Genomic DNA, 23,118 nt, shown 5'->3' on the forward strand with positions numbered 1-23,118 from the left:
TCCCAGACTTAACTGCATTATTTGATGTTAATGATCATTTTATGCTTAATGCCAAGCTTAAATGTTATGGTTTTTCATCAAATCTTCATCTCTTGCCAGGATTGAGCTTTACCGCTCTGAAGCGAGTTTCTTCACGGATACCAAAAAATTATCTTGAGGAGTATCACAAGGAAGTTTCCTGGGTCTACTTTTATTTTCTAATTTTTATAAATGGTTTACCCTATGTTCCTAAAAGTTCTTATTCAGTTTCATATGTGGACAACTTAAACCTGATCTGTGTTTCAACAGCATTGGTAGAGCTAAGAGACTACTACTTTTGAAAATAAATTATTGAACGGAGCTAAGGCTAAAATGTGTAGTTTTCAGTTGTTTCAAAAGGCCACTCATCTTAATTTATCTGTTGATGAGGTACCAGTAGAACAGGCCACAAAGGCGAAATTATCCGGCATTAAATTAGGTCACATAAGTAGTGGAAAGTAAATAAGTACATTAACCAAAATACTGTACTTAAAATGTACTGGTAGTTTTAAGTATATTTTGCAGATAATACTGTCCTTATTTTGAATGCATTAACAACCCTCCTGGCTAACTGTGGAGGCTAAAATTAAAATCTAGTCTTCTGTTGTTCATGCAGAAGGTGCTTTTGAATAATACACCACATGTGCCACTACAACACGGTTTATGTCATGGTAATATACATCCAGTGAGCACAGGTCGTCCTGTTGTGCCATGTCCAGACAACAAATGAGATGAGAACTATTCTCCATCTTCTGCCTGGAATATCAAAACATAAAACATCAAAAGTACATTTCTCAAAAGTCACCAAAACTAAAATGTATGCATCTCACATATATGAAGTTTTGTTTTAGTGTTTTTTGTTGTTGTTTTTTGTTTTTGACTACTGTATTTTAAGTTTTTATTGTATAATTTTAATTATTTATCCTTTCATGTGTTAATGTCATTTTGTTCTGTTCTCTCTTTTCTTCTTTTAATGATACTGTTTGATTTTAATTGCTATTTTTTATAATATTATTATTTCATTACTCTATGCCAAAACCTGAAATAAAAAAAGTGTAACAAACCAAGTAACTGCCCATATGAACCACCAACATAACCACCTTTGAATTTCCTTAGGTAGTAAATGAGGAATACATGAAATATCATTTATATCTTTTTGTGCCAATAGAACTTCATCTCAAAATTTAATCTGTAATAACCACTCAATCCATTTCTTTCTAACACATGGGGACAATTGGTCATGACCCGAGTCCAAATAACAGCTAAAAGCCAATATTCCATCTCTGCAGTTCAAGGTAGAGGCAATAGCAGAAACAAAAGCTAAAACATTTTCTCTTTTCTGGTGCTGTTTTCGTCCAAAAGCATTAAAGCAGATTTGAGTTAAACACAGACGGTTCCTTTTGTCCCTGAGTATACTGTATCTACCAGTTTGCATCCAGCCTTCTTGGCAGAATCTCAGAAATGCAAGCTCTGTTCTCTTTGTTATGTGTCACACAAGCCCAAGACTTTTTCATCACGTGTTAAAATACAGCAAACAAAATAAGCTACTCCCCAATTTCTCTTCAGATTGACGAAAAAGTTATGGGTTTGTGTCTGCATGAGGATTGTCTTTATGCACGCTTGGTTGCCTCCGGTTCAGAAATTGGTTTGACAGCTGATGTGGAAAAAACGGTGTTTGTTCTCTTTTCTACAAGTGGATTTATTTTAATCCAAGACAACATAGTTTAAGTACGGTTTATGGAGGATCAGTTCTTATAAATTAAAATGTGGCAGTAGAAGAAGCATTTATTTAGTGGGCTGATTTTAACAGTATGTCATTGCTTATCCTAGAGTCTGACATAGTGTGATATTTTCTGTATTCTGCTCCATTCATGTCATATGTTCACCTGCTTACTATAAATCCATCCTCTTTACTACCTTTATCTCATATTCAGTAACCGTTTTTCAACTAGTCCATTCTCACATCTCCACTCAAACAACCTGACAATGAAGTAATGCATTTAGTAGTTTCTTAGACTCTATTTTAAGTTTGAATTTCATCCTCTTCAATGATCGTCAACACTTCTGGATGACAGTAATTGCCCTGTGCTTTCCGCGCTCACTAGGAAAAAAAACCTCACATCTTATTTTCAACCGCCAACTTCCTTCAGTACTTTAATGATATCACTGAGGAGAAAACACTCTCTCACAGTGTTCCCTCGCAAGTTTAACTAATAGCGTTTGCATTGTGTTTTATTTTCATCTCCGTCACCCTCACCCATCTTTCTTTTCATCATGTCTATTTCAGGAGTTTCCAGAGAACCCAACCAGCCCTGGTGTCACGCCTAATCATGCCCCCAGGTAGCACACCCCATTGATATTAGATGCTCCCTCCCATGCTGTCCCTCTCTTTCATACATACTTGAGACCATCTCATACATCATTTCCTCGGTGGCTACAAATGATTTGGTTGGCTTAAGTACACAGTCAACAAAAACAAGGGGTGATTATCCAGCTGCAGTGAGCACTTTAATATCTACCGCCATGTCAGGACAGGTTAGTTGTGGTGTGTCTCTGCAATTATCGGTTCAACAGAAGACATGAGTTGGTTGGATTCTCCAAGTGCATAAAGATTTCACTCGCTGCACTATGCAAAACTTGACCTTCCACTGAATAATGATGCTTTCTTTCCCATAGGATAAAGCGCGGTACTCCTGTGAAAACAGATCACGTATTTATTGAATTGTTGTACAAAAAGTTGAACCACATGAGATCTATTTGTTTCCCTGCAGCACAGAGGTCCATTTAGAGGCAATGCATTTCAGGCTTGTGCCGGATAACATCACTAGATGCATTACTTTGTGATGTTATCTCAGGTCTGCATGCTGTGAGTTTGCACAAAATATAAATGGTTCTTTGTCTGCTGGAAAAGCAATTTTTGCCAGTGGGACCAATGTTGTTATCCACATATCAGCAGTTATCTACCCAGCGAGCGCCTTTTCACATACAGGGAAATGCAGACATATGTGGATGTTTCAACTTCCGTAGCTTATAGAATTGAACATGCTAGTGTAAAAAACAGGACTAAAAATATGCTGTTTTCTTTCTCCTCTCCCTCTTTTCATTCTTCTGTCCCCACCTTCCCCCAATTTTCTTTAAACTCTCTTCTCACTACCTGTGAAACATATGCGATGTGGTTGATCTTGGAACCTCCAAATCTGTTGTATCCATTACCTCATCATTGTCCAACATATGTTTCTGTCATTCATTGTCCTCCATTATATATCCTATCCTTGTGTCTGATGCATTAATACTGATCAACTTCATTTTTACTTTGTTTTATTTTTGTCCTCCTCGCCACGCATTTTTTTTTTTTTTTTTTTTTTTTTTTTAAATTTTATTCTCCGCGTCCTTCCATGATTTTACCTGTGGCTCATTTCTTTCCTCTGTCATAACCATCACTCCCTGCATCACCCCTCCCTTAACCCGGTTGAACTCGTCTTCCCTCCTTCCCTCCCTTCTGTTTTGCAGAGCACCTGTGACACCCTCCGGAGTCACTCGGACAGTCTCGGATTCACGCCGAACATGTTACCTCGTCACCCGACTCTAGGCAACTTTGAGGAGTTTGCTTGTTGACGACATAAAGTAGGGGTTGGGGGTAGGGTGGCACATCTGGGGACTTGACAGCAAACTGTGAATTGATTTATGTATTTAACAGAAAAACGGTTGAGTGTATAACTCAAAAACGTATAGTAGAGTTTATCAACGCCTGAATAGAAATAGAATACTATCATCAGAAAAAAAAGAGACCACTTCCACAACAGAACTCAGGTTTAACTGCCATGTCAAGGCATCATTGTTAATTTTTTCATGTTTCATTTTGTGGATTTGTTTTTCTTATCCAGTCACTTGAGAGTATACAATCACTAGAGATACAGTAAATGTGTCCAAAAACGGGATTCTGACCAGTGTTGAAACGAGTTACATAGTACTGTTGTGCTAGTTTGCTGTACATCGATCAAAAAAAAAAAAAGAAGAATACATGTGGATTGGTATGTGTAGCATTGCAGTTTCTTATCAGTGTTACGTCTCCAGCATCTAACCAATGCTGTATTGAGTGACCTTATACCTGTCACCGGTTAGAAAAGAGGAGCCTTTTTAAAAATCTGCTCAACTTTGTAGAGCTGATTGTTGGTTAAAAGAGCTGCTCATACGTGAATCAAAGCACTAGACTAGTGTTTAATGTTGCCTTTTGCTACTATGAGGCTTTGGATTGCCTCATTAACTAGACAACTGTGCTTATTCAATTTAAAAACAGAAGAGGAACTTGGTTATTTGTATATATGCAAGTATTTAGCTGTGTTCCACATGGACCCTGGGATGACAGAAGCTACTGAATTGGATGTTTTTGTTAACTTTGTTCACTTTTTACATACATTGAGGATATAAAAGAGAGTCGGGAGGCAAAAAAGGCTGTTGATTGTATCTTTATATCTTTATATAGCTGACGTTTTAATCTTCATTAATGTTTCCCATTTTTTGGGATAGCGTTGCTTTGCTGACTGTCACAAAATAATGCTAGCATTTAGCTCACTGTAAAAGTTGGCCCTTATTTCTGTGGAATTCATCAGAACAAAAACAATCAGACTTTCTTTTCAATAATTCTGTTTTTTCATTATCGTTCCTTAAAGGTGTTCATCAGCACAATCCCCTGAGATAGTAATCTATTCTCTATTTCACATAAGTAGAGTTTAAAAGGCTTGTTGCAGACATTCCTAACCTTGATAGAAATTTGTACATAAACACAATCAAATGCCATGAAGAAATTCTATACTGCTTATGTGATATATATACACACACACATATATATATATATACATACATATATATGTATGTATGTATCTATATATACACACATATGTATGTATGTATGTATGTATGTATACACACACACACATACACACACAAAGTTTCCGGTGATTACAACATGACAGACAGCTGGATAGACTTTATTAGATACTAGAGAATTTGCCTCAAAACATCAAAACCACCATGCACCTCAGCCCCACTCAGTTCAGTTGATTTTTTTAACAGAAATGCATTGTACAACTTTACCATTGTATCCTATTATCATTCTTATTATTCCAGAATATGTAATAAGTCACAAATAACAGTTTGTGATGTATAAATGATCAAGTATAATAAACTCTATATTTACCCATCTTACTCATGTACACAACTTTTCTTCTTATCTTCGTGTCAGTCTACTTCCTCTCTTGTTAATGTTCACTTCGTGTTATTTAAATCCTTGACACCACAGTTATGGACTTGTAGGTACACTTACACATCCTTCACTATAAATACTTAATTGAAAAACTTTTTTAAATGTTAAACTTTCAAGTATAATGCCGATCAAGTGAGTGGTGTTCATAACACTGTAGCTTTATTACTCTGTTGTCTGTGTATTAGATGACTGTTGATGTGAAGCACAAACCCTTGGAGATCAGCCATCACTCGAAAGCCAATGACTGGACGTCTATGGTTGTGAAGTTTTAACTTCTCACACCGCTACGTATGGTGTGTTCACTGCTCCAGCATTTTCAGGAATAAGAGCGTGCTCCAAGAGGAGCTAGAGACCACCTCGTGAAGAGACTATCCAAATGGAAATTTTACCTTTCAGGAAACCAAAAAGAAAACAAAAAAAGGTGAATCAGTGGCGTTGTCGTGAGCAATAAATCCACTGAATCAGATACCACTGCTATCAAATTGACATTACAGAAAATTATTTGATTTGGGCTTCCCATTTTCGATTCACGACATATTCAGTGGCTTGTATGGACGTACGCTAAACAGCTGCCTACTGCAACACAGATGTATGATATAATTGTATACTGACCATCATCAGCCAGATATAGGGTCACTAATGCCAATTCATGTCACACGATGATGCTATTCTGAAGATGCTGCATTGCCATGATGATTTCAAGTGTGTGTGTCATGTTGTCGGGTTAAAAAGCATAAAAATGACCCAGCACCTACCGCAAGCTGTGGGTATATGTACGGTTTGTGAATTCGTCCCGGGTCCTTACCTCTCTCCCCACCCCCCTGCCTTACTACCAGTCAAAGAACAGCAGAGTGTATCTGAACTGGCAGAAACTATTACTGAACTGTTTGTGCACATTAAGTAGTCCTGAATTGACATTTACTGCATTGTTAAAGAAAACAATATTCTATACTGTTACTATTCTGTACACCAAACACAGAGATTTGAACTATTTTATTCTTACAGTTCATAATTTACGACACATCGCCCATTTTCTCCCTTGCATGATCACTGTGTATTCCTATTATCTCTGGTCTCTTAATGTAATATTAGCCATGCTATCCACTTTGTATTGTCCAAAGTGTATTTCTGGAGCCAGATGAATCAAAATAGCGCTCTCCACACCATGTGGTTTAATGTATTGGATCTTTATAATAGAAATCCTCCTCAAACCAGCCATGGGATCGTGCAATACTCAACACAAGAAAGATATTATGCAGATGTAGAAAACTGCAATACTTATCACACATTTTTATGGATTAAAAAAAAAATGTGGCTTGAAATGGTACAAAAATGTGCTTTTAAGACTGGTTCTTACAGGTAACATCAAGATTTTCATGCACACACATATCTGGAGAACCGGACTTGCTTCATCTGGCTCTACATGCTCTATGTGCATTTTATTGTAGATATGTGATTTTAACTCTGAACTGTACATTAAATAGTTAATATACACTTAACTACGTGTAACGTACTCAGTCTGAAACTGTCATGAGCGTTTGAAACCACCTTACGGACAAACTAAACTGTATCAGCTGTGAGATCACAGATGAACACAGTAATCTGCTGAGGTTAGAACAGTTTCCTGACACAAGATTTCTGTGTTTGTGTGTTTCTCTGAGCTCTTCTCATTGGTTAGATGTGGACAGCGGTCAGCTGGGAAAAGGTAGTGTCACACACTTCCCTTGTACCGGTCAGAATGAAGCAGTATTTAAATCAAAATGTGACGACAGTTGTGTCCTGATGAAGAAGATGATCTGAGTTTTTGAGAGTCAAACTTTTACCTAATAATACCCTATCTAATGAAATTAAACCTTAACTTTGATTTTGCTTATTTAGGCTTGAATTTTATTATGTTATTGATAAACACTTGTAATTTGAAGCCAACAGAATTTAACGCCAAACTTTTTTCACTATTTAAAACATCATCACCACTCAAAAGTAGACCTAACAAAGACCTGCTCCTGAAGTGCTGAAGTTGTTTAGATGACTACTGATATGCAAGCTGTGTAAAATATTGTGAACGAAAAGCAAGTGTTAACTAAACAATCTTACAACATGTTTCATTTAGTAGCTGTTCTGGAGCTTTTGATCATATCTCAATCTTCCTCAGCAGACAGAGTTTGCCCACTTGTCACGGATTTGACTGAAAGCTCCAGAGCAGCTACTAAATGGACCCTGTGGTGAGATTACTTTGTCAGCTACAGTTTCCAAGGGCAAGAATGAACTTCCAATCTCAAAAGCAAACATGTATTTATGTCGACTTTACTGAATACCGAGTCTTACTGGCTGAAATATACACAAAAAGAATAAGTGACAATATTCATCCCAAGTTCTACCAACAAAAGCAAAGATACTAGCAAAGTGCAAAATCCATTCTTCATTTAAAATTAAAAGTTAGGCTTTATAAAGTAACTCTACAGCAGTTTGAAATGTCCTGTCATCACAAGATAATGAAATATTGAGAGCAAATGCTTGTGTTTTTTCTTTATAACAACCTTCAACATTTTTAATTGTAAAGAGAGCCTGCTAAATACTATGGATCTGAGTATTATTTAAGTCATTCAAAAGGAGTTTCTGTACCCAATGAAGTTTTGCTACATTTAAACAAATGCAAAAAAAAAAAAAGAAAAAAAAAAAAGGCAGACATTCCATCATCAATAAATACATGCATCCATTATCTTGTCTTACATCAGAAAAGTGAAAATAAATCCTTTCCCTACTGAGACAGCTACTTCAAACAACTCATTATGGAGGCTTTTATGGGATAATTAGCACTGTAATAATCTGAAGTAAAATAACACTGCAAGCTGTTAACCATGTTAACACAATAAGTAACCAAAATGGAAACAGATAATGGTGCAAAACAATCATTATATTAAAATACAGATTATCAGTAAATGATCTGCATTTTTTCATCTCTCTAACTTAACTTTTACAAAGGTGTTTCAGAAAAACAAAGCATTATAGTAAGGATAAAAACGATGTGAAAAAATAGCAATGTGTCACAAATGGTCCACTAGTCTCAATATATATATTATATATTATATATATATCATATAATATATATTATATATGCCCATTTATTGATAACCGGCTATAATCCTGGCTGTCAGTGTTCAACATATTTAATAATATTGATAACTAAACGATTTAAAATAAAATTGTCAGTTACAAAGTGCACAAAAGAGAAATACAAAAAGGGAAATAAAAAGCCTGAGAAAAAAGAAAACTATAAATTAGCTTCACATGCTATTTTACAATCTTGTAATAGTGGGACAAAAAGTTGTACTGTTGAAATGGAAGTGTGTGGTCTGTTCTGCTCTAAAGTTTATTTTAAAAAATTAAATAACAGTAACACATTTCTATATTTCCAAGGATGTTTCCAGGAAAAGGGTATGTAACTTGGTCCTAATTGTACGTTCTAATTATAAGGAAAATCCAATGGAGACAGTGTTCATTTAGTACGGTTAAAATCAATCAATTCTGATTAACAGCTTGTGTACCCTAAAGAGCTATAATGTGAATTCCGTGTGAAGAAAAAAAACATGATTTTGAAAATGAGGGGGAAAAGTTTCTGCTAATAAATGAATGAGTTATTTCAAAGAAATTCCTTCAGTGTTTCTCCTGTCATTAATGCCAAATGACATAGTTCTAACCGGGAAACCTCTAAGGAAATAATAAACCAACCAAATTAAACCAACCTATTAAATACAGCGGTATACAAACAACACACAAGCCTAAAAAGAGGGTAACATTGACTTAATCCTTTTTAATAAAAAAAAAAAAAAAATCTGTCTCTTGTGATTCTAAAACTGGCACATTAGTTTAACTTATTTTTAAATAGTGACTTTGTAGCTGCCCCAGGAATCTGTGGTCTCCACTGCAGCCAAAATATCCACAGATACTAACTTATCACCAATTTATCAGTACCAGCATATATCGCAGCCAATAAAGTAACTACAGGCTTCAGTCCCAAAATGCCAAAGGTATGTTTTAGATCATTTAGAAAGTGTCTCAATTACAGTCCGTCCAGCTGTGTTCACTTACAAGATTATTTTTCAACTGTAAAATACCCCAGTCAGTACACATGTATCTTTGTCAATAAATAAATGTTTATTATTTTATTATTTATAGAAAACGAATATTAGCAGATATATTGTTATCAGATTTTTTAACTCTTAAAATATCATTAATGGTATTAGCCTCAAAACTCCATTACTGATCGGGCTACAGTCCCCCCCCCCCATGTTAAGACTTCTCTTAATGGAAGCCCGTTGGCAAAACTGCTTTGCAAAACCCATTCCAACAGGAACAAAAACCATTAGGTTAGAAAGGCTGTTTGGGTACCTGTCGCAGTGTGTGCTAACACTTTGAATTTTAGATTCAGATCACCACAGATTCAAAGGGCTTTTGTTCATTCATGGTCAACTATTTAAAAGTCAGAAATAGCCAGCACATGTTAAATTGGTTCTCTTGGATGAGAGAGGCCTCCTGTGAAGAACCATTTCTGCAGGTATAAAATGTATTCAATTCAACACATAGTGCACCCTCCCACGTTAGTGCTAATTAGCCACGAGGTGTATATGTACCAAATTAAACTAGCTCGCAACTTAAAACAACCTAAAACCTTGCAGATCCAATAGGACTTTGTTCCACATAGAGGCACAACAGAATGATTTGCAGGGGAGTCTTTGAAAACCGGAGAGGGATCTGCCTTGTTGGGACTGGTCCTAATGAAACCAACAGAGTGAAGGATGATTGGTTCTGGCGGCTGAGGTTCACCGAGAGGCAATTTAGCATTTAGGGTGGGCAGAAATCAGCAAAGTAAGGGTGTTGCAAGGCCTCCTCTGCAGAGATCCTCTGGACAGGATTGCATTTCAACAGGTTCTGGGTGAGATCAAAGGACACATTTTAATAAGTGAGCAGGAGTATCAAATTTCTTGCACGCAAAATTGCATATTGCCAGCAACTGGTATGAGATTATAGCTGCTTTGTGCACAAACACACAAATGTAAAAACTGTGTCTTAGTCTTTGAAAACATGAATGTCTGCATTAACTAGAAAGGCGCACATTGCAAGAGATCAACTTTTTTTAAAATTAAAAGATAGGCAATACGAAAGTCAGAGTACCTGGAGTAGATCCCGTCCTGTGCTACTTAGTTTGGGGACCACATTCACCAGGGAAGTGGTGGCTGGATACATGGGATATGGCTGCAGGAAGGAAAAGAGGCAGTAAAAAAATATTTCAGTTTAAGACCTCAGTCAAACATTGTATAAGCTAAGCTAACACTGTGGTTTTTATGAAACAAATGATGTCAATCATTTACCTTGTAGTCGGGGAGTTTGGTCATTGTCTGCCACTGTTCTTCAGTTGGCGTACCCAACAATGTACCAAGTGGTTAAAGAAACATTTTTCAAACAGAGAGGTGTGTCTTACCGGTTAAGACTTAGTGTTTGGAAATCACTGATCATATAGCAGAACAACAGTTCTGCCTGAACAAAACTCTGGCGTCTCAGAGTCCCGCCTATCATATAACGGTATAAGCAGGAGCCTCATCTAGTCAATACCTACAAATGATGGTTAAAAAAAAAAAAAAAAAAAGATATCTGAAGATTCTTTTCAGCTGGTCGTCCACATCATTCCCAGGGAATAAAGGCCTTCCAGCATTAGCCAGCTCTGAATGGGACAAAATAAAACACGGTTAAAATTATTATATGGTTTGGTTTTATAAACCAAAAACAATAACAACCAACCAATAACACATTTCTCCACATATCACCAAAAAAATAAAAAAATAAACCCCAGATTCCATCAAAGACATGTAGAAACACAAACTGTATGCATAAAATTGAAGCATGACATAGGATGAACAGTCAAAGTTAAAATAACTTATTGCCATAATGGTCTTGACCTGTCCCATTATACTAATTGTACATTTTTACTGAAATTAAATACATTCACCCATCTCTCCTCTTTCAGTTTCATTTATGAAAAAAGCTTTTTCACCTGTTTTTAAAAACTGGAACATATTCCAAAGACTTTAATTATGTCTAGTATTATTACAGTGTTTTATTATCTCTATAATGCTCAAATACCTGTAAATAGTCTGAGTCCTTGCCTTTTTGGCATTTATGCACATGACTTGAAAGATACTAAAACCTCTTTGCAATTTTTAACGACCGTCGTGATTTAAAGTGCCCTGTAAATGGATGAATTATGAGTCTTTACTATTAGTTTCAACTGTATCCTTGTTCCACTAACTAAGAAACAAACCTAGAAAGACAAGAATTTACTAATTTCTACTGTGTCTTCATTTGCATCAATAATCACAAACAAACCTGCAAATATGCATCCAGCGGACCACATGTCAATTGAGGTAGAATAAAGTTTAGCACCAAACAGCACATCTGGAGGCCGGTACCACAAGGTCACCACCTACATACAAATCACAAAGCACAATGTAATAATTAGACCAATTACATCAATTATCTTGGCCAAAATAGTGTTAACACAACCGTTCAGCCATTCAGTGTAATGACTGTTCTGAGGTGGGTATTATTTTGTACTGACACCGATTTCACACACACAAAAAAAAAAAAATTGATTTGGCAGCACTGTCACTAAAACTAAATGGTGAACTTACATGTGCATCTGGTTTCCATTACAACTTCTTGACTTTTTAACAAACTGCTGCTTTGTCAGTATTTTACGGTTATATTCCCAGGTTTTATGAAAATGTGTCTGGTGAAGTGCACTGACAGAGCAGAGAACTAAAATATTTTTTAAAAAGTTATACTTCCCCAAGTGTGTGTGGGCAGTTGAAGTGCTAATGTTTCAAACTGGAGAGTTAATTCCAGTATAAATGTTAATTATGTGACCATCTGCTACAGAACCGCTACTAATGTTTCATAAGTCAGTTTTACAGAAAAGTGAAGTTACATTTGTGGAATAGCATAGATGTGCTTTAAGTTTCTAAGTGACTTGAAAACGTAACACTGTTATATGCACAAAGAAAGAAAAAAAAAAAAACCCCATCTCTTTTACTGTAGCACTGAACATGCTTTTAGTTATTTGTTCAAAAGGGATCTAGCTCCTGCTTCAAACTGACTGTGTTATACTGCCTTTATGTATTGCACATCATAGAGTACTGTGTTTCAAACAACACTCACCTGTGGGTTGTGGAAGACTTTTAGTTCAGTTAGACGAATTGTTTTAATGGGTAGAATTTTAAAATAAGTGTGAGCAATTCCTGTATATGAATAACACGATTGTTACTACTTCACCTAAACCTTGGGTTGCAAGTGAGGGACTTTTAAGAACAATTGTGTCACCTTAGAAAAAGTAAAAACAGTGATGAACTCCACTCTGAAGCATTTTGTGAAGTTTTTAAGGAATTGACTTGGCTGGATGTGATGAACAATAATGGTGCTAAAGTAAACAAAATCCCCATAGTGTCATTAAAATTTCAATCACTGTATTCTATTTATGCTGCATGTACCACATACAGTATACACCATATCCATGTTGTGTAGAATTTTTCATTTCCTCTCGCTGAGGCATTGCTAAAAGTCTCAGGGTAGTACATTCTCTGAAATAAAATGACCTTTTAAAATGACCTTCATTCAAATTCTCAATGCTTCAAACTCTGTTCCCCTCTAGGTTTTCTGTTTATTACATTCTCAGATCAGTAGTGTAACCCCGGGTCAACCCCCCCTACACACACACACACACACACACACACACACACACACACACACACACCCCCAAGTCCCCCATGAGATTGCTTCGCCAGGCCCTTAGGTCAGCCAACCACAACCAATAAACCTATTTGAGACTCGACTTCATTTCTCTGACAGCACCAGTGACACCACAAGATGGACCAGCATTAAACCACATGCTGCTTTATGTTCTACTCAATTACAGAATTAATATAATGGCCCAACCTCAGGAGCTCAGAGAATTAAATTGAGGCCATCGACTGTGCACACAAATAATAAGACCACAAATAAGACGAGTGCATGTTAATAGCTTAAAATATAAAATAAAATAAAATAAAATAAAATAAAATAAAATAAAATAAAATAAAAAACATTTGGGATTTGTCAATGTTTTTGCAGGTTGCCAATTAGATGTTACTACTGTGCCATATTTTGATCTCACTTCTCATATCAAGATATAGATTTTTAGGTAACGTCTAACAAATTCATTTTATTGATGAAATACTGTTTTGTTTTAAATCCAGGAAAATATTTTTTAGCACCAGATTTGGGACTTTTTACCTTGGCTACACGCACCTAAAACAACCTCCTTAACACCTCAGTTAAAGAACACCGATCTTTTCATATTCTTAGTTAGCACCATATTCAAAATCCCTTCATGGCAGTCAATATCTTCAGAAGTCAGTCTCTGACTTGGTCTTCTTTAGATATTGAATGTGCCAAAGGTCAGTGCGATTAGACTGGCTGGAAACAGTCAGTTATTAGCACCTGATGCACATGACGTACAACCTACCTCTGCTGAGTAACACCTCACAGGAATGCCAAAGGCTCGAGCCAACCCAAAGTCAGCCAGCTTCAGCTCTCCGTTCTATAGACAGAGACACAAGTTACCAAATCTTCTTGGATGATAACAAATTTTTTACCAGCCTTCAAGTCAAAGCCCAAATGCACCTAAACACTCACTCTGTTGATGAGGAGATTCTGCGGCTTCAGATCTCTATGTAGAACGTTTCGACTGTGACAGAAGGCAAGGCCTTTCAACAGCTGGTACATGAATGACTGCAGAGGAAAACCAAGTATAGAAACAAAACAAAATTGAAGCCATTAATTACAAGTTTCAAAAGATGTTACTGACATGCTGATCCCAATCACAGGTCACAGAGGATGCTTTCTAAAAATCAAGCAATATGTACAGTATGTATTTATGCAGGCATGCTGTCATTGGTCAAACTCTCCATGAATTATCGAGACATTATGTTTATCTCTCACCTTCACAGTTTCGGGGTCTAGATCCCCATTGCAGCTGTCAAAATACTTCTTCAAATCCTGCAGTTGAGCGAGACACACATTAGCCTCAGAGGAGACCCCTTAAAAACATACTGTAAGTTTCAGATGACTCTGTCTCACCTGATCACAATATTCAAAAACCAAGGTTAACTTCTTGTCACTGTGCAAAACATCATGTAGTCTAAAGGAGACAGAACAGCTTAAAGTTGATGTTTGTTGACATGTGAGTTAAAAGCAAACTGTTTGGCACTCGAACTCATCTGACAAACTGTGTGAAATACTGCCTCCATAAAGGCGCATAACATAAGAACAAGCTGAATTCAGTTTGGGCAGAAGACTTACCTGACAATGTTTTTATGCTTTAGTTCCTTCAGAAGACAGATTTCTCTCAGAGCAGAGCTGGGCACCCCCTGAAACAGGTGACGACCACTGTTATTAGCACTAGCCTACTGACAACTTGCTAGCATACACTGCATCTACTGAAATGAAAATTATTTTGTCCTGAAGACATACCTCATCGTCGTCGTCGAGCCTCACCCTTTTCAACGCCACAATTTCGTGGGTTTCTCTGTTTTTAGCCTTGAAAACTGTGCCGTAAGTGCCTACGGAGTCGGAAACGTGGAGTTAAAATCAGTGTCAGCGAATTAATGAATGGCAAAGCAAGAAGCCCAACATTAGCTAGCTCAAGTGGCTAGGTAGCGTTAATGTCGTAAAAGCTGGCAGGCAGAAATCTTCGGACACGTCTTGTCACTAACACACACTAGTGTAAGAAGAAATTAACGCTATGTATATGGTTAACTAGGGGAACTGATTAACGCGCACACAAAATATCCAATCCAGCTAACGTTAGCTAGCCCTGCAACTACATGAAGGCTATGTGTTAGCAAACTCGGCTAGCTAATATTAACTTCACAAAAAGGCGTAAGAAACTTACCCTCTCCGATTTTTTCAAGCTTTTCATATTTCTGCATGTTTGACCAGTGGAGCCAGCCTCGAACCAGCTACCAAACTGATGACTGATTACAGCCTCAGACTGGGGTTAATGATGTTGTGATAGCTAGCGTTAGTTTGAAGCTATCTGCACTTGCTGATCCTGCTCGGTGTGCAGCCAGGCTTGTGTTGTTGCTCATCTAGAGACCAGAAGATGAACTGCAACACTCTTGATATCCCCTCACCGAAGACTCCTAAACATCTTAGTAGCAGAGGCAATTTCCTGTTATTTGAAGACATTTTATGAGACTGTGGTCGTAAGAGGAAAGCAAATTGACTGTTTACAAATGATAAACTAGTAACAGATTCCCAGACTCCGCAGCTTGACCTACAGACTGCAGTCAAAAACAAACAGCTGTAAGGGCTGTGGATACTTACTGTATGCTGATATGTGACATCTGTTATGTGACATAGGCAAAAAGTACTTTTTAAAACGCGTTTCCCTTACTTAAATCATCATATGTAATCTAACCTCAAACTACAAATGGATTCTACTGCTGTCAGGCTATATGCTGATTTTTAAAAGTATATTTCTCACATGGCCCAACTTGCCTGTTCAGTGATGTAAACACTATTTTAAAGGGATGCAAATATTAGCCGTTACTTACTCCCTTTTGGGAAATGAGCTGATAATACTATTGAGTCAAAGAGATGGGTAATATTCACCTGTGTGCAAGACTTTGTGTCAGCGCACATACTGTACAGACACACAAAGAGTGGATAAAATCATAATACCACACCAGAAAGGGGCATTAAAGTCATACGCCACCCAAAATCTTGTGGCCATCAAACATTTAGCCTCTGTGGGGTTGAATAGTGCCTGTAAAAAGTTTTTAGTTTCCAGTAGCCGTTTCACAATAGATTTGAGTTACTCAAAAGATTTAACTTATAGTTGGTAAAATAATATACACACAGGTACATGCCGGCTTTAAAAGACAGTTTAATAGTTATCACCTGTATAAGGGACTTAATATTATTGCCAAAACAGCAGTTCCTCTACAGGGCAGATCTAAACAGAATGGATGATTGTGAAGAGCAGCTGAAAAAGAGTGGAAAGTATATTCTGCTTTCTTCATCCCTCATCCCTCAGTTAACTGTAGGGTTTAAACTGGAGGATCATCCCAAGAATTTACACTATCCACAAAGCACATACTCCTCATTATAAACGTAGGTTCAGTGTTTAGTCTCTTCAACCCTGCATTTGCGAAGAAAAACATGAAAACTATTGTGATCCATAAAAAGGAAAGAAATACAATAAACTCATCAAAACAAAATTCTTTTTTCAATCACATTATAATTTATCATTCTATACAGGATAAGAGAACACAGTGTTATGAAATTCCCATTTAAGGTAAAGACTGTACAGTAGTGTAGTTTGTTAATCATCACAGGCTGATCCAGCTGGTCCACTTATACAGTACATTTACACATTTAAATTTGAGAGTTTGCCATAAAAGAAGACAGGTAGCTGGTAAATTTACAATACATTTTATATAATTCATCATGTTCCTGCAAGCATCTCCTATGCATTTAAAAATAAACTCCATCATTTATTGTAGATCTAGAGTAAACATGTCCCGCAGTGTTCATTTCTGCCCCTCGGCTCTTTGCCTTCGGATCAGATCAGAATAAAGTCCTCCTTTTTTCAGCAGTTCCAAGTGAGTCCCAGCCTTAAAAGAAAAGAGGAAGCTGTTAGATATAATTAAAACCTATATTACACAGTACATTGAGAAGCATCCAATATATCCATGTGAATTACTGACAACTGAATTAAGTCAATCCTCTTCAGTGCTTTTTTTGAACTTACAAGGTTGTCTAATAAATCAGCCAAGACATTTAACAGGAGATAACAGCACCTCTATTTCTCTGAGTACTCTGCTTCCTCACCTCAACAATGCGGCCATTGCTCATGACACAGATGAGGTCAGCCCCTTGAATGGTGCTCAGCCGGTGGGCGATGATGAGCACAGTGCGACCCCTAGTGGCCCTGTCCAGAGCCTCCTGCACCACTCGCTCTGACTCGGCGTCCAGGGCGCTGGTGGCTTCATCCAGCACCAGGATGCTGGGGTTCTTGATCAGGGCGCGGGCGATGGCAATGCGCTGTTTCTGGCCCCCTGATAATGTCACACCTCGCTCACCTGGGTTTAGAAATCTAGAGCTTAATATTTACATGTCCCACTATATCTTAAAAGCACTGAAAGTTTAAATGAGAGCACCTACCAACCACAGTGTAATAGCCGTCTGGGAAACCTGTAATGAAGCGATGAGCATTGGCTTGCTCGGCTGCATTTATGACCTCAGCATCTGTGGCCTCAGGCTTCCCAAAGCGAATGTTCTCCATGATAGATGATCCAAACAAAACTGGCTCCTGCGCAGATTATTTAAAGCGAAAGTGAAAACTGCAAAGCTGCAAATGTGACTAATTAATAATTCAAACCGACTTACTATAATTTTTTAATTGTTTGAAAAACTTGGGCGCACTAATGATGATCAATCTTTACCTGATTGATAAATCCAATAACTTGTCCCCTGAGCCATGACAGGTCCAGTGTTCGAATGTCAAGTCCGTCCAGCATGATTACACCACTGGTCGGATCATAGAAACGCTCCAGCAAGCACGCCACCGTGGACTTTCCTAAAATGCATTGGATTAATAATTTATAGGGTCGCCATTGTTTACATGTCACACAATTACAATTAGAATTGATATCTAAGAAATTACCTCCTCCAGATTCTCCAACAATTGCAACCGTTTTACACGGAGGTAGCGTTAAGTTAAATTTCTCCAAGATCTGTTGGCCAGGTCTTGTCGGATAACTATAAATATGCAAAAAAGAAATCAATAGATAGTATCATCAGATGTTTATGTTCAGTTTTTATCCACTATTGTCCTGAAATTTACTTTTGTTTTGAATTATGGTGAGGCTCCAACCTGAATGAAATGTTCGTAAAGTCGACTCTTCCTGTCAGAGAATGGTACGGGATGCGTCCTCCACCAGAGAGTGGGATAGTTGGCACCAAAGAAAGGTATTCAAAAACCCTGGCCCCAGAACTTATTCCTCTCACCATCTGTAGCAAATGTTTCAGATTAACAACCTGATTTCTCATTAAATATTTCAGATTTCAACACATGCCCACATAATATCTACAAAACTCTACATATTAAATGTGTCACTCAGATATCACATGCATGATACATGTATAGAGTTTTTACTCACCTGTCCAAAAAGGATAGAGATACTGGCCAATGACCTGAGCACAAAGACAATACACAAGTTATACGCTAACATCAGATACATTTAAACTGATACATTTAATAGTAAATGGTAATACAGAGCAATCATGTGGAGCAAGTTCTGTCTTTTACCTCTGAACTGTCTGGGAAGCAACCAGGAAAGACATGAGGTCTCCAGGGGACATTTCATTGCTAGAAATTAAAGTCCCTCCAGCAAAAATAGTTCCCAGAACAATGCCTGCATCAGAGGCACACAATGCAAAAACATTACCCTAACATAAGTACTGAGATACAAGACCAATCTGCTTAAAATTGTGTTCATCAGTTAACATTAGTAACACACACTCACAATTCAGGGTAATGTTTGACAGTCCTTGGAAAACTGCTATTCCAGCACCAAGATTTTCATTCATTTCACATGATTTGTCAACTTCATATGCATATAACCTGAGGAAAAACATTATGGAAATTAAAACAAATTACCTAAAAAATCTGAGACACAGTATACTGTGGGTCTAAAAGTACTATGGCTGTGAGGATATTAGAATATACTCTCACTTACTGGAGCTCCCGCTCCTCCATGGCAAAAGCTTTCACTGTCCTCACATTGCCAAGCGCCTCATCTGCCACTCCTGTTGCTTTTGCCACCTTAAATTTTATACAATGTTAAGTAAAGACACAGTCAGACATCAAATTTACTTACTTTACAAACAGCAAAGTAATAAAGATTGAGGCTTCACAATATGAAGATGACAAGGTTAAAGTGTCCAATTTCAATGTGTTTAAGATGCATGTGCATGCTGTAAATACAGATACTGAAATAGTATCTGAAATACAGATAATGTTTTTTGTGTAATAAAACACTTAAGCATCATCTTCTAAACTGCCAGAAGTCATAAGAAACAGCGTTCTGTCACTTCCGACTATTTGTGATTGCTTATTTGGAGGGTCATTGATTTATCCCACAGTAGTGGTGGTGTCACAGACTTATTTTTGTTTGTATATCAGCCCACAAATTTATGACAATCAGGGAAAGGAGTCAAGAGGACGTGGTGAAGAAACTTGGCATCTAAACATTTGTTTCCAGTAGCAAGAAAATGCCTATACTTTGTTAAGAGAGGAGAAGGTACAGTTTGCCCGCCAACTTCGTATCAAGGTCTGTCCTGCTTGCTGATATTGCAGCCCCTTGTCACAACGGGGTAATGAAACTCAAACTGTGTACAAGACATTGAGGAGTCCTAACATAATACTATAACTGATCTTACCTGTTCTTGAGCCAAACGGGATAGTTGGCGGAGGAATGAGCCAATGAGAGCCCCAGCTCCCACCAAACAGGGGAGGACCACTACTGTCAAACCTGTGAGTTTAGGGGAGATGACGTAGAGAGAGACGAGACATCCAACTGTCTGTGTAATACTCCGCAGACCCTGCAAATATGAAAAAAATGGGAATTTAGAAGGTTAAAATTAGCATATAGTTTGCATATTACTGACTACTGATTATTTTACAACACAAATTTACACTTTATACCTGTGAGATGACCAATTTAAAGGATGACTTGAACTCCTGAATGTCAGCAGTCAAACGATTCACCAGTTGCCCAGTTTTATTGGCATCAAAGAAAGCCACATCTTGCCTGTAACAAAAAAACAAACACAGTGACAGCGTTAACAATGGTTATCTTTTTTGTACTGCAGATGTGATCCATCTATAAGCTTTAAGGAAAGATGATTAGTGTAACCACGACCGCATGTGTCTGATCACTGCTTTTAAAATGTGTACCTCAGTAAGGATGCAAAAAGGGTCTTTCTCATGTCTGCTGCCACTCTTTCCCCCACCCGTGAAAGCAGGATAATGTAGCCAGTCGTCAGCAAGCCCTGCACAGTGGAAGTGATTAATGACCAGTGTAACAGGCCATTTTCCAGAAAAACGCTGTGGCTTTTGTAAGTTTTCATGCACACTGTCTAGAATGAAAGTAAGTGGAACAGAGCATGCAGATGTGTAAGGCAAATAAGCATCCTAACTACCTAGGAAAAATTGAACTTTCTCAAACAAGCAGATCTGCGGGCTGCATATGAATGGTTGAACTTACTGAAAGAAAATGTGTTAGCAAAATGAAAACTTTATAATATAACGTAACCCAATACAACAAGACTGAAACTACAGCCTTAAAAGTGATGGTATCATAGAGTTGAACAACTCTTCTAGCATAAAAAGCCTCATAAAAGGTAGTAGTTATTTCAGTGCTGCAGTATTGGAATGCAGTACATTGTCCAGGTGTTGCTTTGATTGCATCCTCCCTCTGCATTTCTTATCAGTTAATTTACAGAGAAATGAATATCCAGTTATCATCCCCTACAGTGTATTGCAATTACATATTTTAAACGGTACATTTAGCCCAAGACTCCTTGTGAAAATAAAACACCTCACCGGGCAAACATAGTTATATCTGAGGTATATCTCTATTTGACAGCAAAAAACAATGGCATTACTGTATATTAATACTAAACATGCTCACAACTACTTTATCATTATTAGAAGACAATGCCTGGCATGCTTAGTTCATCATAGACTGATTGTACTTGACTCTTGTTGAAGCACTGGCATAACAAGTTGTGTAACTGCTTAGAACATGGACATCTTTCTTTGTGTACTTACTTGGATACAATACAGTCCAAGCAGTTTCAGGGCAGGACCCCTTATCTCATGAACATAATTCCCAGTATGTTCTCTCAGGTAACGAGCCACAACATTCACCAGATCCCCAAGCATCAAGGGGATTTGAATATTCAAGATAGCTGCACCAAACGCAAGCTGAAAAGAAAAATACTTAGTTTAGCCGATCAGCATAATTGACATGTCACTATCTTAAGCATGTGTCACATCAAATTTTATTTTAGAAACACATGAGAACTGATTCAGGCTTACCACAACTGCCCCAATGAGAGCAAAGAGCTGAGGTTTGACAAATTCCCACAGGATGTGCCATTTGAACTCGGGCACAGGGTTTTTGGCTACAACTTCCACGGGGGTGTTGTTATTCACATCTGCCTCGCAGTAAGCTACATGGCAAAACAGTCGACCAGAGACAGTGAGCACCGCTGGTCCCAGGATGAACTTCAGAGCCACTCCCGGGGGTTTGGATTTTCGGGTGGCAGACTGGCGGACCGCTCTCTGAGTGAGGCTCCAAATACGCCCGACGGCATTTCCAGGCTGTTGTGAGGAGCTGTGTCCATTAGATCCTGGAGATATATACCACCTGGATATGACAAGGAATATTAATACAATTAGACATTCAATAACCTAAATCATGAAAGTTTCGCAAAGCTAATGTAACAAAAGCATTGCCTCCAGGAACCCTGCAGGCATTATGGCCAGTCAGTTTTTAAGCAATCGGCAATTATAATTATCAGTTAACCTGACTATTATCTTCTGAATTAATTGATATTATTTAATCGTTATCTTGTATTGGAGTCGCTCTAGGTAGTGTGGCCCAATCGAAACCAGGATTTTTGAGGCCGATACCAATATCTATATTTACGTGTTTACAAAATCTGATAATGATATTTCAGCCAATGGCATTTAATAAATAAATGAATAAATAACCACATAACATGAACAAACAATCTTTTTACGGATCAATCTTCCTAACCCTAAAGTTATTCTATTAACAGTGATGCAAAACCGAGAAAAGCAGCTCATGTGAGAAGCTGGAGCAGGCAAATGTTTGAAATTGCTGCTTTCTTGAACACGACTTAAGTAATTGATCAACTCGACCGTCTGACATGAAGAAACATTAATTAATTTTAAAAGGCTGTGTTTTTTTTTTTTTTTTTTTTTTTTTTACAATTCAACTTAAGCATGAAAATAGTTGTTAAGTTTCGTTCGAGTAATCGATTTATCATCTGTTTTTAGCTCACAAGTACATCTCATTTTACATATCTATTTCTGAACCCATAACCAACTATGTCGAGATGTACTGTCTAGATAATCAAAGTAGGCCAAGCTTGTCAGTATTGATTAATTAACTTATATATAGGAAACAGATCAGCTTTCATTAGCTAAAGTAGCAACCGTCACATTACCTTGACAGTTTCCATATGTCTGCTGTTTTATGACATCGCGGGTATAACGACAATGACCGCACTGGGGCAGCAATGTTTGCTTTACTACAAAGTATCTGAAACATGTTTTATGTTTATTTCAGTGTTAACAAGCTCATTAGGTCAAATTAATCGTTAAGCTCTACAGTAATCCAGAGGCAACACGCAGGCTGCCATGTTGACACTGACCCAGAGTGCATTTCTGTGCCTATATAGGACCTTATCTTTACTGTGAGTAAGGGTTGTTGACAACAGAGTGCTACTTTATTTCACAACACGCAATATGTTGAAGAATTTTAAGCTATTTGTGCAACACTGTTAAAAAGAGACACGACAAAAACAGACTTTCTTCCAAAAAACTACAACAGTTAACCGGAAATGACGGCAGGTTATGCTGCATTCAATTAATATTGTTTAAATCGTAAATATGAGAAGCCAAGTGGGAAAACCTTTCACGTCAC

At 37.5% G+C, this 23,118-nt stretch overlaps 3 protein-coding genes across 4 annotated transcripts in view; 1 reads left to right on the top strand and 2 right to left on the bottom strand.

Annotated features, from left to right (window-relative positions):
* The window catches only part of asic1c (acid-sensing (proton-gated) ion channel 1c), an 89,648-nt gene extending 85,615 nt beyond the window's left edge, over window positions 1-4,033 (top strand). For both annotated transcript variants that reach the window (XM_040143368.1, XM_040143369.1), the window contains exons 11-12: window positions 2,306-2,358; window positions 3,529-4,033. In XM_040143368.1, coding sequence (XP_039999302.1) covers window positions 2,306-2,358; window positions 3,529-3,607 — 132 coding nt within the window. In that variant the 3' untranslated portion in view covers window positions 3,608-4,033. The remainder of the gene's footprint in view (window positions 1-2,305; window positions 2,359-3,528) is intronic.
* Window positions 4,034-7,211: 3,178 nt separating this feature from the next.
* Window positions 7,212-15,505, bottom strand: cdk5 (cyclin-dependent kinase 5). Its single transcript, XM_040144201.1, has 12 exons — window positions 15,264-15,505; window positions 14,843-14,931; window positions 14,672-14,739; window positions 14,450-14,510; window positions 14,312-14,368; window positions 14,006-14,101; window positions 13,836-13,910; window positions 11,663-11,759; window positions 10,931-11,000; window positions 10,651-10,711; window positions 10,454-10,534; window positions 7,212-10,210 (listed from the first exon to the last, which is right to left on the bottom strand). The coding sequence occupies exons 1-12, from the start codon at window positions 15,298-15,300 to the stop codon at window positions 10,124-10,126; spliced, it is 879 nt and encodes a 292-aa protein (XP_040000135.1). The 5' UTR covers window positions 15,301-15,505; the 3' UTR covers window positions 7,212-10,123.
* Window positions 15,506-16,249: 744 nt separating this feature from the next.
* On the bottom strand, window positions 16,250-22,977 carry abcb8 (ATP-binding cassette, sub-family B (MDR/TAP), member 8). The gene is made up of 16 exons (XM_040144728.1): window positions 22,640-22,977; window positions 21,483-21,813; window positions 21,213-21,368; window positions 20,337-20,431; window positions 20,085-20,190; window positions 19,820-19,981; window positions 19,117-19,202; window positions 18,904-19,001; window positions 18,687-18,792; window positions 18,538-18,571; window positions 18,252-18,388; window positions 18,042-18,136; window positions 17,821-17,954; window positions 17,540-17,687; window positions 17,207-17,457; window positions 16,250-16,989 (listed from the first exon to the last, which is right to left on the bottom strand). Exons 1-16 carry the CDS (start codon window positions 22,741-22,743, stop codon window positions 16,906-16,908), a joined length of 2,127 nt encoding a protein of 708 aa, XP_040000662.1. The 5' UTR covers window positions 22,744-22,977; the 3' UTR covers window positions 16,250-16,905.
* Between the last annotated feature and the right edge of the window lie 141 nt (window positions 22,978-23,118).

Source organism: Xiphias gladius, chromosome 14, assembly GCF_016859285.1.
Source record: "Xiphias gladius isolate SHS-SW01 ecotype Sanya breed wild chromosome 14, ASM1685928v1, whole genome shotgun sequence".
Classification (NCBI taxonomy): domain Eukaryota; kingdom Metazoa; phylum Chordata; class Actinopteri; order Istiophoriformes; family Xiphiidae; genus Xiphias; species Xiphias gladius.

What these genes read in the sequence shown, in the direction of transcription:
- cdk5 (XM_040144201.1), bottom strand. Translation starts at nt 15,300, where the DNA reads ATGCAGAAATATGAAAAGCTTGAAAAAATCGGAGAGG. An exon ending in TGAGGTGTTACTCAGCAGAG is followed by an intron (nt 11,760 to 13,835) that starts GTAGGTTGTACG and finishes ATTTGTATGTAG; the next exon opens with GTGGTGACCTTGTGGTACCG. An exon ending in CAGGACGGGATCTACTCCAG is followed by an intron (nt 10,211 to 10,453) that starts GTACTCTGACTT and finishes GATCTCACCCAG; the next exon opens with AACCTGTTGAAATGCAATCC.
- abcb8 (XM_040144728.1), bottom strand. Translation starts at nt 22,743, where the DNA reads ATGTTTCAGATACTTTGTAGTAAAGCAAACATTGCTGCCCCAGTGCGG. An exon ending in TGTTGGAGAATCTGGAGGAG is followed by an intron (nt 17,955 to 18,041) that starts GTAATTTCTTAG and finishes AATGCATTTTAG; the next exon opens with GAAAGTCCACGGTGGCGTGC. An exon ending in TTATTGGATTTATCAATCAG is followed by an intron (nt 17,688 to 17,820) that starts GTAAAGATTGAT and finishes TAATCTGCGCAG; the next exon opens with GAGCCAGTTTTGTTTGGATC.